Here is a 14,074-nt window from a genome sequence, read left to right as displayed (position 1 = left end):
TGATCGCCATATTTTTCTGTATTTTATTGGGTCTCAAAATATGCCATTTTTCAACACTTGCGCTATGGCCCGCAGGCCGGCTGTGTCCAGCTGCTTCAGGCCCAGCCCAATTAGCAGCTCGGTGGGGCACTTGTTGAGCGCCGTCTTGTTGATCAGGAACTGGATGCCGCCGCGTATCTCGTCCGAATCGATGCCCATGCAACAGTTAATTGTCACCGGCACTGACACATGAAACTGTGGATCGTCCACGGGGCCGTGCAAATAGGGCAGCACCCGATGCTCGTGCTTCACGTCGAACGTCACATTGTAGAGCGCCGGTATTTTGCCCAGCTGTGTAACCAGCAGCACCCATTTGTTCTGGAAGTCGTGAAACACGAATTCCGTGTTTATGCCATTTATGTCAATTGCAAATTGCTTATCAAAGCCGCATTTATCGTTTTTGGTTTCAAACTCGCACATTTCGAAGCTAAAAAAAAACAACAACAAAACGTACTGTATAATTTTTTTGTGTGTTGTTTAAGGTTTCAAAAAGCATATGATTCTGGGCACAACTGTTGCGGAGCTGCTGCTCAGCAGCGTGGCACACTTTGTTCTGCGAAAGCCGGGCCTGGCTTCTGCAAATATAAAACTGTTTTATTTTTGCACAAACTGCAAAAAATAACAAACGAAACACAAATTTGAATTTCAGCAGCAGCCACTTGCATTGGGCAAAACGATAACACAGTGAGTCGGCGCATATTCTCGGTAGTTGCGCGTTGCCCAACACTGAAACTATCGCAACGAAAACACGAGTCGCCAAATTTTGTACAGCACTAAGCTATCGCTCTTTTTACATGCAGCAGCTTCGTTTTTAAGCTGATAGAGGGCGCCACAATGGGTCGTAACGTATTTTCAAAAATGGTTGCCAAGGCGAATTTGTTGTTAAATCGATATATGCAGATGTAGAATCAGATATATAGCGCTCGCAATGTCGTGCATCTGCCTTGGACCCAAGCGTGCTGGCAAAACGCATCTGCTCAAGGCGCTGCAGGATCCAGACTCCATAGATGAGACAAGCTACTCCATGCCCACCATTGGCACCGGCATCTTCCGCATCTTTTTCCCCGAGAAGTCATCACATGCCGACAGGCACAAGCCACCGCCGCCGCCGACAACTGATGCAGCCGCGGCCACGCCGCGTGCCGGCAAACATCTGGCCAAGTTCATACAAGTGCTCGAGATTGGCGGCAGCATGGCACCGCTCTGGCGCCAGAGCCAGTACTTCGAGGATGTCAAGAAGCTCATCTATGTGGTGGACGCGTCCAATCTGTGTCAGATATCAGCTGCAGGTGTGTAGAGCAGCAAGTCAAACTTAAGCCTCATGCCAATTTGTTTCATTTTCAGGCGTGCTCTTCTATTCGATTCTCACGGAGCCGCGCCTGCAAAAGGTGCGCATCCTTCTGGTGCTGACCAAAATGGACTACTCCTATCGCCAGATGCGCAACGAGGCGCTGCTCATGCTGCAAATGTCCAAGCTACAGAAACAGATACGCCAACAGGTGACCATCGTGGAGGCCAGCGCCGTCACCAAGGTGGGCCTGAACAGCATCTACGAATGGCTCCAGAGACCCTAGGGGGGATTATGTTAACCTATTGATTTATATTTCCAAATAAAGCACGTTGAAAAAGCTCCGCTCTAGAGTTTATAATTGAGATCCATGTACTGTAGATTGGCGTTCACCTCGCCGGCATCGGGCAGCACGTCCTTGGCGGCATTCAGATAGGACTTGGCGCCCATAATGTCGCCGCAGTGCGCCGCCAGCACGGCCAGATTGTTGAGAGCAGCTCCGTCGCGTGCGTCGGCGGTGAGGCACAGTTGCAGGCAGCGCTTGGCCAGGTTGAAGTCGCCCGATGTCTGTGTAAATTATTGCTTCAGTTGAGAAATGAATACAAGAGAGAGCTTCCGTCGAAGTTAGACGACTAGTAGATACCCTGTAGCCTGTTTAGAGCGGTCATAACATGATTGGTATGGGGGCGAAATATTCCTGAGCTGTGCTGTGGCAAACTTATTTTGTAATCGGCTTAAGGAATGAGGCAGGGAATCGATATTAATCGATATAAGATAAGATCGATAACGAACTTGATATGTTCGTGCCTTAAGTAAGCTTTCATATCAGTTAAATGAATACAAGTTCAAGTTTTTCTTCTAGTCATGATCAATTGATCAACAAATTGGCCTATTCAAACCCGATATTTATCGATTTCGAGAAAAGTAGTGAAAAAGTTATCAACATATATTGATTACAAATCAGAAAGATTAATATAAATCCGATAAATAAAATAAATAATCGATATATATCGATTTGGGAAAGAAAGGCGACAATGATCGATTGCCCTCTAAAACAAACTTGATTTGCTTAGGTCTTTAGGCTTAGGCTTAGGCGTAGGAAAAGGGGCTGAATAGCGATATTTATCGATTTTTGGGAAAAGGGGAGAAATATATCGTCTTACAAATTTAACATGATCCGTTTGAGTTTTAAAGAGGACTTATCATTGCCATTGCATTCCAGCTCTATGATATTTATCGATAACAAGTTATCGATTAACACAAAACTTGAGCTGTGCGTATTTTGTGATCTATCTCTACAGACTCTGAGAAGATTGACGGACAGATAGACTGGCCTATAGATGCTGATCAGGAATATATATATGCCTGAGAAGGTCGTTAATTCCTACTTCGCATCAATATGCCCTTTTTCAGCTAGTTTCAATGGGAAGAATGTTTAAGGGTCTACGATATACTGACCACGGCCACAAAGCTGAGGTTATACCAGACGTCGGCCTTCTGCTCCGGCTGCGTGGCCATCTGGAGGGCGCGCTGAAAGCAGGGCAGGACCAGATCAATCTGGCCGCCATAGAGACAGCAGAGGGCAATGTTGCAGTAGAGCTCGGCCGTGTGGACGCCGAGTGAGAGGATGCGTCTGTAGTACATGAGCGACATTTCTGGATTGTTGTCGTAGAAGTAGCCAACGGCAATGCTGGCCAGCGCCTCAACATTGATGGGCTGCAGCTTGGCCGCCAGCCGATACAGCTGCAGTGCATCCTCCTGCTGCAGCATGGCCGCATGGATGCGCGCCTGCTCCAGCCGATAGGCCACATCGAACGGCTGTCGCTCCACGGCCTGCCCGATCAGCAGCAGGGCCCGCTCCGGCTGTCGCAGGCGCTGATACAGGCGCGAGAGCAGCAGATACGTGTCCGGATGCGGGAATGCCGCCAGCGATTGCTGCAGCGCCGGCTCCGCGCGTCGCGGATAGTGCAGCGCCAGCAGGCAGCGGCCCAGCTGCTGTTGCCACCACCAGTCCGTACGGCCGGCATCCGCGGGCGTGGCCAAGGCGCCCTGGGCGTGGCCGGGCCGCTGCTGGCGCTGCACGTCGAGCACCGCCTGGCAGAGCGAATGCGCCTTCTGCACGTCCGCCTCGTGGTAGTAGAGAAACTGGAACAGCGCCTTCACAATGGCCTCGCGCTCCGCATAGATGGTCGGATTGAGACGCGACGCCTGGTACAGCGCGGCCGTCGCATCGCCCACATTGAAAGCCGCCGCCGAGGTGGCGCGCACCCGGGACGCGGTGCCGCAGCGCGAGGCGGGACGTGCGCCCAGCGCGGAGCCCGGCCGGCTGACGGCCGTGCCGAGTCGCGTCTGTGCCGAGCCGGGCCGTGCGCTGTCGCTGGAGCGGCTCAGGCCCGTCGCCAGGCGTCGCTGGCTGGTGCTGGGACGCGGCTGGAAAGCCGTCTTGATGCTGCTGCCGGGTCTAGCCGCCGTCGCGATCCGCTCGAATTCCACCTCCTCGTTGGCTGTGGGTCGAAGGTGAGTTCAGGTTGTAGTTGGTTCACCTTAAGCTAGAGATGGGCGCGTGTCGCTCTTGTCTTTGAGCAGGACATATCGATATATGGGAAACACGACTTTTATGTGCTAGTCGGTAATGCCCGACTAGGAAATACCCTCTTCACGATTTAGAATTACCCTAAGTACGACATATTGATATATTTTATAATGTAGTTGGAATTACCGACTTAGAGATACCCTCTGCACGTCATATGGAGATACCCTATATATTGGAAACAAGTCTGTTATGCTCTAGTCGGTAATGCCCAACTAGAAGATACCCTCGATATATTCTATGGAAAAATTATTCTTGAATAACTTCGGAGTGTATAGTCCGATCTTAACGTAATTTGCAAAACCTAAATAAGACGAACAAGGAAATTTCGTGTAACTGGGTATCATAATTTTCGAGATAGGCCTGAAAAAGCAAGTCTGAAAATCGATATGATGGGGGAACGGGAATGATTAACTCTTTCTACGTATGACATATCCGAATATATATATATTAGCCTGCTTATGATTAATTAGAATAAAGATATATTTTATTTTAAGATTCGCTTAGCTTTTGTAGTTTTCGGCTGCCTCAGAAATAGTTCTGGGCTATGATTGATGCTGATCAAGAATATATATCTAATCTATGGGGTCGGATATGTCTCCTGCTATGCTAAATAAACTTTTTGCGATACCGGAAATATGTCATAGGTCGTGTCACGACACGCGTCCATCTCTAGAACTCTGGACTTAGCCTTGCTTAGCTGTCACTCACCCGCATCGTCCGCATCGTCCACCTCAAGATCGTCCAGGTAGACGCGCTGCGTCAGGGCGCGCATCTTTAATTGCCAGACGCCCTCCATCAGCCAGGTGGGCATTATGGAGGCTGCGGATGAGGCTGAGGCGGCGGCTGTGGCGGCGACTCCATCGTGTCCATCGCCACGTACACGTCGCCTGGGGCCAATGCGCTGCAAATTGCTACCGTATCGACTGTGGCTCGACTCGTGCTCGGCCAGCTGCTGTTCCCGCTGCTCCTCCTGCTGTCCTTCCTTCGCCTGCTGCGGCGGCTTGGCAAAGATTTGCACATTGTTCTCATGGCCGGCTTGGAGCAGCGCGTTGCATGCCTCGGCGCATCTCTCGTAGCTGCGCCGCCGATAGAGCGAGATGGCACGGAAATATTCCAGCTCCAGTGTCGCCAGCGTCGCCGTTGCAGTCGCCGGCGCAGTCGCCGTTGCCGTTGCCGTCGCAGTCGGCGTCATCAGGCTGGCCAAGTGTTTGAATTCCTCTCTGTCGCGGGGCAGCTGCTGCGTCTCCTTCTTCTCGCTCCCGTCTGCTGTTGCTGCGCGTTTCTGTTGGAATTTTAAAACCGGATGCGTGTCATTCCTTGGCAACGCCCCTGCCCCCGGCCCCGGCCCCGCAACCGCCCGCGCCACTTCCTGCCCGCCTGCCGCTAATGTTTTTTAGTGGCTGCTTCTTCTTGTTTGTGCCCGCTTTTTTCTTACAGTTTTGTTGTTTTCTTTTTTTTTTCCGCGTCTCTTCTAATTTTTCTATGGCCATAATTTGTACCTACCTTGATTTATTTCGTTTTTTTTTTTTCGGCCCTTGATGAGTTTTAATTTGTGAAATCCTTTCGTCTTGCGGTTTGTTGTGGCCCGACGACTTTTTTCGCTTGGGTTTCCGCTTGGCTCTACTGGGAATTGCGGTTGCCATGACAGCCTTTTAGAAGGCCACAACAAATTCAATTAATTGTGACTCAGTTGTTTATAGAAAAATTAAAATCAAATATTTTTTAACAATTTTTCAACATTTTTCTTGGCGCTGAAAAACTTCTTTGAATATAGTTTTCCCTTTAAATTATTTACCTGGAAACACAAGAATTTGCATTGGTTCGGTTCACGCTTGGAACCAGTTCCCTGCCCTTCGGTTAGCTTATTCTTAACTTAGCTTTATTTTAAATTTACTCAAGAAAAAAAAAAAACAATGTTGGAATTTTAGCTATTTTATGGCTAAACTTGAAGAGCTAGAAAATTTAATAAAATTCTGTTCGCTAGAAATCCTTTTATCTATAATCTTTAATCTACAATAAGGAAGTAAGGATTTCCTCCGCAGGTCAGGATATAGATCTCAGATCTTGATATAGCCCAGTCCGTTTTTCTTCTCTCCATCTCTCCAACTATCTGTTCCTATGCGAACTTGACTCTCAGTCTTAAAGCTATTATCGGATCACAGCCCTATATTATATAGCTGCCCCAGGAACGATCGGTGCGAGAATAGCTTCTGGTATATAAAACTTTTTTGTTTAGCTAGATATCTTACCGAAAATCGACATTTATAGATTTAACTATATGCGCCAAATGTATGTAAAATCTTGTCAATATCGGAGCACTATATCATAAAGCTGCTATAGAAAAGATCGGTCTAAAAGTAGTTTCTTATGTGGCAACATGTTCTCCATTTTTCTGTAAAAGAGTAATGTCTGCAAGGGCATCAAATCTTCGGTGTGCCAAGTAAGCCTGTTCCTTAGTGTTTGCAGCCCTGGTACAAAATTTGTAGTTTGAATTAAAGTTGAACATTTCAAATAGAATACTTTGCTTAGCTTTATGGCTTTCAACATTCTTCAACTTTATGGCATATTCATGCTTAGTTCGATGTAGAACATTTTGCAATATGCTCCCCCCCTCCCACCACCTACCCGTTGCGAGTTCAAACCTCTCCTTCGAACCCCACAGCAATTAGCAGCGACAGCAAAAAAAATGCAAAAGCAAGATTCTGTGAGCTGCTGAGCAAACGTTATGCAAAATTTGACACAGAATCGAAGTGGAGTTGGGTTAAGGGGAAAAGTGGGGCGTGTGGGGCGGCTTGTCAGGTGTTCCGCTGATGATCAACAGCATCTGGTGCGGCCAACAGAAGAGATGTGGAGGGGGCACGGGGGGAGTGCGGAGTTGCTCAGAGACGCCGTCTCAAGCGCTGCTGCTGTTTGGCTCAAACAAATGATAAGCGCCAAATATTTGTTGATAAATGTTTGGAAATTAAATGAGCGGCAACAACAACAACCGACAACAAGTAAGAGTGCTCGAGAGAGTGACCGACTGGCAGATACCCTAACTTAACTGAGCAGCTCAAGCAAACATTCATCTATACCCTATATACTCTAAGAAGCACCGTTATGCACACATACACACACACACACACGCTCGCAGCGATTGCGCCTCTTCTTCTTCTTCAGCCTTCTAAATTCACGTTTTATACCATGCGCATCCTTTTTTAACTCGGGTATTTACAGTCCGATCTCTATGAAATTTTCAGGTATTATTTATGGCATAGAAAACTGCGTAGATACCAAAGCCTGGAGCTCCAGCCAGACAAATGTCTTATTTTCCAATTATCTGGGTATTGGCGAAAGGTATCCAAAAAGTGATTTGATTTTAATCTGTATATACTATACGAGAGCCTACATACCAAATCTTTCGTGTCTAGCTCTTATAATTCTCGAGTTATGCAAAAAAAAAAAAACACACTCTTATATATTTTGGAAGATATTGAAAGAAAGTCTATAGCTTCTGCAGTTGGGAGAGTTATGAGAGAAAGATATGTCTAGATCATCCTAGTTCGTCCTGCTAATCAAGTACCTATATGCCTTATGGCCCCGCAGATGCTTCGCTTCTGTGGCTAGATGGACTCAGCTCGTTCTGGTCGAGAAACTATAGACCTTCTGGCCACGCAGATATTTCCCACTGCCTTAACGTACATGCGCAACAAATCTATATACCCCGTGCTTGGCCATTATCAATGGGCAACGTTGACGTCCACGTTGAACTCATCGCGCTGGCATGCAAAAGCTAAATATATTTATCAGCCCCAAGTATATACATATATGCCCCAATCGAGTACATATGTATCTATATACACGCATAGATTCACAAATATTCTATGTAAATGTATCTGTATCTCAAAGTGTGTAAGTTAAGCTTTGGCTCCCACGGTTCGCCGCGTCGCCTTGCTAATTAAAATTTGAATAATTTTCAAAAGTGGCTCTAGAAATATTTCACTTCGAATGTTACAAAAGATATGAATACTGATATGAATCGAGTGGTGAATACAGTTGTGAATCAAGCTGTGAATACAGATAAATGTGAATACAGAAATGTTTAGATTTGGCAAAAAGTTTATGGCTCATTATCTCGACTGACAAGATACACATGTTGCGCGTATCTTGTATCTGATATCTTGGCGTTTGTATCTTGACTTTGGAGACATCCTCCCACCATTTAAACAGCTGTGCTCGACTGGCATAATACCCTGTAGTCTGTGAAGTAGGAAAAATATGAAATGTGGATCTAAAAGTGTAGAGCGCAAATTATTCGAACCTATTAATTTGTTAGCAAAAGATTGCTTGAGTAACTCTTATATCTATTTATGACAGCTCGATTTGGAAGAATATATATTAAAAATGCATAAATTAGTATACTCTACACTGTTACATACACTTCCACAAGTCCATCATACCCGCTTGCACTCTGTTTGCGCTTACAGGGTATACCAAATTTTTGGCGCTGCATTTGTTTTGCTTATCAGTTGGCCAAAATGCGTCAGCATTGGCAACTTGACTTTTATCACAAGCTCACACATACACATTGTTTTTCCTTTTTTTTTCTTTTTTTGCTAATTTTTGTCGTAGCTGGCATTAATCATACGCCCCGTAGAGGACGCGCCGAGGCACATCTCCAGCTCCACGTAACGAGCTCCACGTAACCCGAATCCCATCAGCCCATCAGCTGGGCCCAGCTGTCAGCTGGCCAGATTTTTGGAGCGAACCGCGCAGCTGGCGCTAGTCTAGCAATAAAAGTGCAATATATATATATATATATTTCTTTTTTTTCTCTTTACTCGTAACGAATTCCACACACAAATATTTGGCCGGAGACACACATGTGTGCAAATTGGAGAGCTGACAGGCGGGCTAAGCTTTCGTAAACACGGCAATATGTTTTGGGAAAGGTTTTTCGCTTTTCGGGGAATAAGACAAAAAAAAAACATAAAAATGTGCACTTAGGAATGCCAAAGAATAGTTGGAAATACCCGTGAAGGGGTGGATTTTGCGAAAAGTGTGAAACACATTTCGCGGAATTCTGAAGAAGATATTTTAAAAAAAATTCTATAAAGGCGTTCAGATGGTAAACAATATCGAGAAGCAAGAAATACTTCGGAATGTCAAAGAATAGTTTGAAATCTCCGCAAGGTGTGGATTTTACGGAAAGTGTGAAATACATTTCGGGGAAATATCAAAAATATCTTTGAAAATGTCTATCAAGTCGATCATATCGTAAGGAACATATACATAACAGTAAACGTGGCTGAAAATTTATCGATATCGATATTTATCGAAGAGTTGGAAAAGTAACTTTACGTAAAATCTGGCAGCTCTAGCACATACACATCTATATGACATATGGCCTGTTTTTTTTTTTAATTTTACAGGGTATAAAAAGCAAGTCTTTTATCTTCAGCGCCATTTTTTGTCATTCATATGACAAACGTGTTTTTGAAATAATTTTCACACATTTTCGTCTAGTACTTTGAGCTTTTTGTTAGTTCATAACAACAACAACAACAACAACAACAAAAACATCGTCATGATCATGAGAATCTTAACTATTGTGAACGTATTGATTATTTATACAAGTGTTTGCGGTTTGCAAAACTAGCCAGAGTTCCCGCATAGTTTCCGCAAAGTGTTGCCAATGTGCTAAGAAATTCTCGGATTAAGTTTTCTTTTAGTTATGCAAAGGGCAGGCGCAACTGTGGGCAAAGGGGGGGCATAGGGAAGGGCAGAATGCCCAAACACTGGCATTCCAATCCTGCGGCTGCCGTTTTGGCCATGTGGCCGCCTGTGCAATATAAACGATCATTAAAAGCATAAGAAAAAAAAAAAACGGCAGCTACTGTACGGCAATTGGTTGATTTTTTCGATTTTTGCCAGCAAATGCAGCAGCGAGAGTGGGACAGAGAGAGGGAGAGAGAGAGAGAGCAGACGCGAGGCAGTGCGAAAGAGAGTGGAGAGCAAGAAAATGCGCAAGAAAGCTGCAGCTGAGGTTTACAGCCTGCAGCCTGCAAACAGGTAAGCAAGAAATTGCCAAACCAACAACAACAGCAACAACAACACTGGCCCAGACATCCGCTGAGACTGCGCACGCGCGACGCTGGCGTCGCTGCCGCGGCCAACGCGCTTTTTGGCCTTTGGGGGCCGCTGCGACTGCGACGCAAGTCCCGTGCCGCGTTGTTGTTGCTTCTGCTGCTGCTGCTGCTGATGACGATGCTAAAGATTGCAATCGCGCTGCGCAGCACAGAATTTGTATCGGCGAGTGAGTTACTTGTACATCTGCGCCCCCAAGCCGATTGGCGCTGGCCGCGTGACACGAAGGCACGATATCTATAGAATGCAGCACACGATAATTGGAATTTGTATGAAACAAACAATTGTCCAAAAAGTACTTATGCATAAGAGAGAAGAACCCTTTGGATAATAATTAAGTATTTTGGTATTTTTAAGAGTATCTCACACGCTCAGCTTCGATTAATTGGGATTTAATTAGAACACAATAGACGGCAATTCGAATGCCATTGTCCGAAAAGTACTTTGGCATAAGAGAGAAAATCCCCCTTGAATGACAATAAGGTAATTTGCTATTCTTAAGAGTGTGTCACACGCTCATCTCTAAGCGTAGCTTCGATTCTTTCATTTCACTGGAATTTATTTAGAACACATTTCAAAGGCAGCTTTTTTGTTGCATTGTTGTTATGGGCTTAGCAGCAGCAATAACAACAGACACGCTGCATTCCAATGCCAAAAAAGGCAAATCCCCCAACAGCAGCCAGCAGCCAGCAGCAACAACAAAAGGCAGTCGAAATTTCATTGCAGTTTAGTCAGCAGCAGTCACCCCAACCCCAGCCCCACCTGCCCCTCCACCCACAGTAAACTACAACCACAACGGCGCCAGTTTGCAGCTCCATTGAAGCAGCATGTTGTTGTTGTTGTTGTTGTTGTTGTTGTTGCTACTGGCATGCGACTAGAGAAAAGTTTGGCTCGAATAAATTGAATTGAGCGAGATGCCGATGCCGATGACTGGAATTGGAGTGAAAGTAGGGTAGGCAGATTAGACACCGACTGACTCTCTGCTAGTGGACATTGCACACACACACACACACACACACACACACACACACACACACACACACACACACACACACACACACATACATATACACACTTCACATTCCACAATCGCAGCGATTGGCCAATGTGTTGCCAATATCTTAAGAATTTTTTTTTAGCTTCCAGCTCTATTTGTAACGCTCTCTCAATGCATTCACTTCCAATACTCTTTTCAATTTAGATTAATTTGGCAGTTTAATTTGCTTAGCATCTCCCTTAGCAGAAGCCTTCCAGTGACTTTGAGCTCGCGGTCAGGGTTGAGAGCTTCCAAAGAATAAAACCAATAATCAACTGGAAATGTCGTTAATCCATGCAAAGAAGCATGCAAAGAGGGGAAGCTAATGCTCAGCCGCCAAATGCGAACTCTTATTTACATTCAAATAAGAGAACAGAGCAGAAAAGCTGTAAATAGGAAGTAAGTTAGTGTAACAGAAGTAATAAAAATACCTTAAGCACTTAAGAGCGTGACAGCAGAGGCGCAGACGGACAGACAGAGCGACGAGAGAGAGGAATGTCCATGATATTAACATTATCGCTTGAGTTGCAGTGCAGTGGGAGAGAGTGTCAGAGAGAAGGGAGGACGGGAGGACTGGTCAATAATTTTCGGTCATAATAAAAGCAAAATATGCGACATAGACGCCAATGAAGCGTAACGCATACGCAGCCAACACACACACACACACATATATTACTAAATAAAAAAAAAAAGAAAAAGAACCAGAAAACGCGTTTAAATTCCAGGCGAATATATCGCAAGCAGCCACAAATGACAGAAACTACATTTTTGTTGCTATTCTTTGGCTTTCGAAATTCCTAACAGCCAGCGCTAAGAGTTGTAATTTTAGCATTAAAGAGAAGATTGCCAAAGATTGGAATTTCCCATATGCTAAGCACAGGCTGCAGGCAGTATTATAAAAAAAAAAAAAAAAACAAAAAAAATGGCCAAAAGCTCGGCTCTGGCCCTGTCAAATTGCGCGCCAATTCTGCCAGAGATTCGGTCAAGATTCGGATTCAGCTTCCAAAACAAAAAAACCCAAAGCAAAAAATCCAGCGCGTTAGGCTAAAGTGCCCGCCTAGAAGATACCCTGTATGCAGCTGTGGGCTGCTTAAGATATACCCAATACGCTCGTTATATCGGGATATGCTGAATAACGGTTATTATCGATTTTTTGTAACGGTAAAAAATAGTGTTTATTTGAAATAGACTTCTTCTGTGTGTGTGTGTGTGTGTCTGTTACATGCCTATGCACAAAGCAATCGACCCTTCAGTTTTAGTAATTTTCAATGATTACAGGGTATCAAAAAGGCAACAACGACAACGCCAAATCGCCTTCAAGGAATTGCATAAAATATTTTTGTTTTGAAGACACGGCCTCGACAGGCACAGGCTCCAGCATCCAACACACACACACACACACACACACACACGCACACAAACTATGTTGACCAAGAACGTAGCAACAATAACAACAACAACAACCGGTCTTAGAACCAAAGAACCAGAAACAACAACAACAACGACAACAACAACAACGGCGCATAGCAAATACACTCGAAGAAATCGAAGAGATCGCGCCAGGTTCCCAGCGCTGCTTTCCCGCCGCGCGGCCAACAAGTTATGGCCATGGCGACCCCCGACCCCCGACCCGTCAAGAACATGGCTCCAGCTTCGTGTCCGACTTCGTACATACGTGTGTGTCTGTGTGTGTGTGTGTGTGTGCGGCATATTTGAGAAAACTTTAAAATCGGAAGGCAGAAAAAAAAAACGGCAACAAAATAATTTCGAGTGTGCGTGCGTGCGAGCGAGACAAGGGCTCTGGAATAGATGGACCTAGAGCGGCAGTGCGAGTGGCTGCGCAACAGGCAAAAAGAATCCAGCAAATCAAGCTCACATTATGCTGAGGAATGCGCCCAAGTGACGATATCGTAGCAGCAGAGAACGGCGACGGCGACGGCGCAGTCGCGCTCCTACAAATGGACAGCGGGCAGCGCAGCCCCCTTCCAGTAAAGTAACCAAGGCTTGCCCGTGTGCGTGTGAATGTGTAAGAGCGTGTGTGTGTGTGTGTGTGTGTTGGTATTTCTTTTGCGCGTTCTTCGCTGCTGAAATCGTCGTCGTCTCAGCTTTTGCCGCGGCCTTGCGTCGCGCTTTTCTCCTTTGCTTTGCGCACACTGCGCATGTAAAACGAGCATATCAGCTATACTGCACACTCTGTGCGAAGGTCAGCGGAAAAGGGGCAAATGCTAATAACAGTTAAATTAAAGTGCTAGTTTAGTTAAAGTATTCCAGTATTTCAGTATTCCGTAATAAAATGTTCACTGTCAAAAGCCAAATTGACTACTCCGATAAGGGCATCTCTTGATCGTTGTTTATTGTGTGCTTGGTCTTGTTCTTGTTCGTTGTTTTCGTGTCGGGCTCCAAATAGTTGTTGTTGTTGTTGTTGCTGCTGCTGCCAAGATAAAACATTGGAATTTCACTTACACACTGACATTTCAGTTAGCTACTGGGATTCTCCTTTGAAGTTTTTATTTATTTTGTTCAGTATTTACCTTTCTTGTGTTGTTATTGTTGTTGTTGTTGCCGCTGTCGTTGATTTCGTTGGTGTTTTGTTTTTGGGCTGCGGCTTCAAGTTCGCATCTTAGTTGAAGATTTGCAAATGCTTCAGCCGCATGTCGAGGGGTGCAAGAGAAAAAGGTGCTTCCAGCGTATGTACATACATATGTGTGTGTGTGTGTGCTGTCAGAGAATTGTGTGCTGTTCTATTGTATTCTTTATGCTGTGCTGCTTATAAGCCCAGGCAGAGAATACCAGCAGCAACAGCGACAGCGACAGCAACGCAAGCAGCGTTTGCCGTCGCAGCCAAATTCTTTGCCAGCAATTTCAACCTGGCGGCCGCTGAGCTGCCGTCGCCGCTGCTGGAACTACAACTACAAAACGATCGGCTCTCTCTTTTACACACACACACACACACAGACTGCTATCATGTACGCGGCGCATTCCAATCTTAAAT

At 45.4% G+C, this 14,074-nt stretch overlaps 3 protein-coding genes across 3 annotated transcripts; 1 reads left to right on the top strand and 2 right to left on the bottom strand.

The window, feature by feature from the left end:
- Window positions 1-3: 3 nt before the first annotated feature.
- Window positions 4-697, bottom strand: LOC6627600 (uncharacterized). Its single transcript, XM_002052795.4, has one exon. The coding sequence runs from the start codon at window positions 457-459 to the stop codon at window positions 34-36; it is 426 nt and encodes a 141-aa protein (XP_002052831.1). The 5' UTR covers window positions 460-697; the 3' UTR covers window positions 4-33.
- An 84-nt stretch (window positions 698-781) lies between these two features.
- LOC6627770 (ADP-ribosylation factor-like protein 16) lies at window positions 782-1,645 on the top strand. Its single transcript, XM_002052796.3, has 2 exons — window positions 782-1,328; window positions 1,384-1,645. Exons 1-2 carry the CDS (start codon window positions 968-970, stop codon window positions 1,611-1,613), a joined length of 591 nt encoding a protein of 196 aa, XP_002052832.1. The 5' UTR covers window positions 782-967; the 3' UTR covers window positions 1,614-1,645.
- Window positions 1,623-5,679, bottom strand: BBS8 (tetratricopeptide repeat protein 8). Its single transcript, XM_002052797.4, has 4 exons — window positions 5,424-5,679; window positions 4,629-5,202; window positions 2,786-3,831; window positions 1,623-1,894 (listed from the first exon to the last, which is right to left on the bottom strand). The coding sequence occupies exons 2-4, from the start codon at window positions 5,110-5,112 to the stop codon at window positions 1,676-1,678; spliced, it is 1,749 nt and encodes a 582-aa protein (XP_002052833.2). The 5' UTR covers window positions 5,113-5,202; window positions 5,424-5,679; the 3' UTR covers window positions 1,623-1,675.
- Between the last annotated feature and the right edge of the window lie 8,395 nt (window positions 5,680-14,074).

The sequence above is a fragment of the Drosophila virilis genome, chromosome 4 (assembly GCF_030788295.1).
Source record: "Drosophila virilis strain 15010-1051.87 chromosome 4, Dvir_AGI_RSII-ME, whole genome shotgun sequence".
In the NCBI taxonomy this organism is placed as follows: Eukaryota; Metazoa; Arthropoda; class Insecta; order Diptera; family Drosophilidae; genus Drosophila; species Drosophila virilis.
The sequence above is the reverse complement of the archived record's forward strand: the minus strand, read 5'-3'. Positions and strand labels throughout refer to the sequence as shown.

Excerpts from the sequence above, each read along its gene's own strand:
- LOC6627600 (XM_002052795.4), bottom strand. The coding sequence starts at position 459 with ATGTGCGAGTTTGAAACCAAAAACGATAAATGCGGCTTTGATAAGCAA.
- LOC6627770 (XM_002052796.3), top strand. The coding sequence starts at position 968 with ATGTCGTGCATCTGCCTTGGACCCAAGCGTGCTGGCAAAACGCATCTG. Across the intron at positions 1,329-1,383 it reads GTGTCAGATATCAGCTGCAG|GCGTGCTCTTCTATTCGATT; the intron begins GTGTGTAGAGCA and ends TTTCATTTTCAG.
- BBS8 (XM_002052797.4), bottom strand. The coding sequence starts at position 5,112 with ATGACGCCGACTGCGACGGCAACGGCAACGGCGACTGCGCCGGCGACT. Across the intron at positions 3,832-4,628 it reads GGACGATGCGGACGATGCGG|CCAACGAGGAGGTGGAATTC; the intron begins GTGAGTGACAGC and ends TTCGACCCACAG. Across the intron at positions 1,895-2,785 it reads ACCTCAGCTTTGTGGCCGTG|ACATCGGGCGACTTCAACCT; the intron begins GTCAGTATATCG and ends TAATTTACACAG.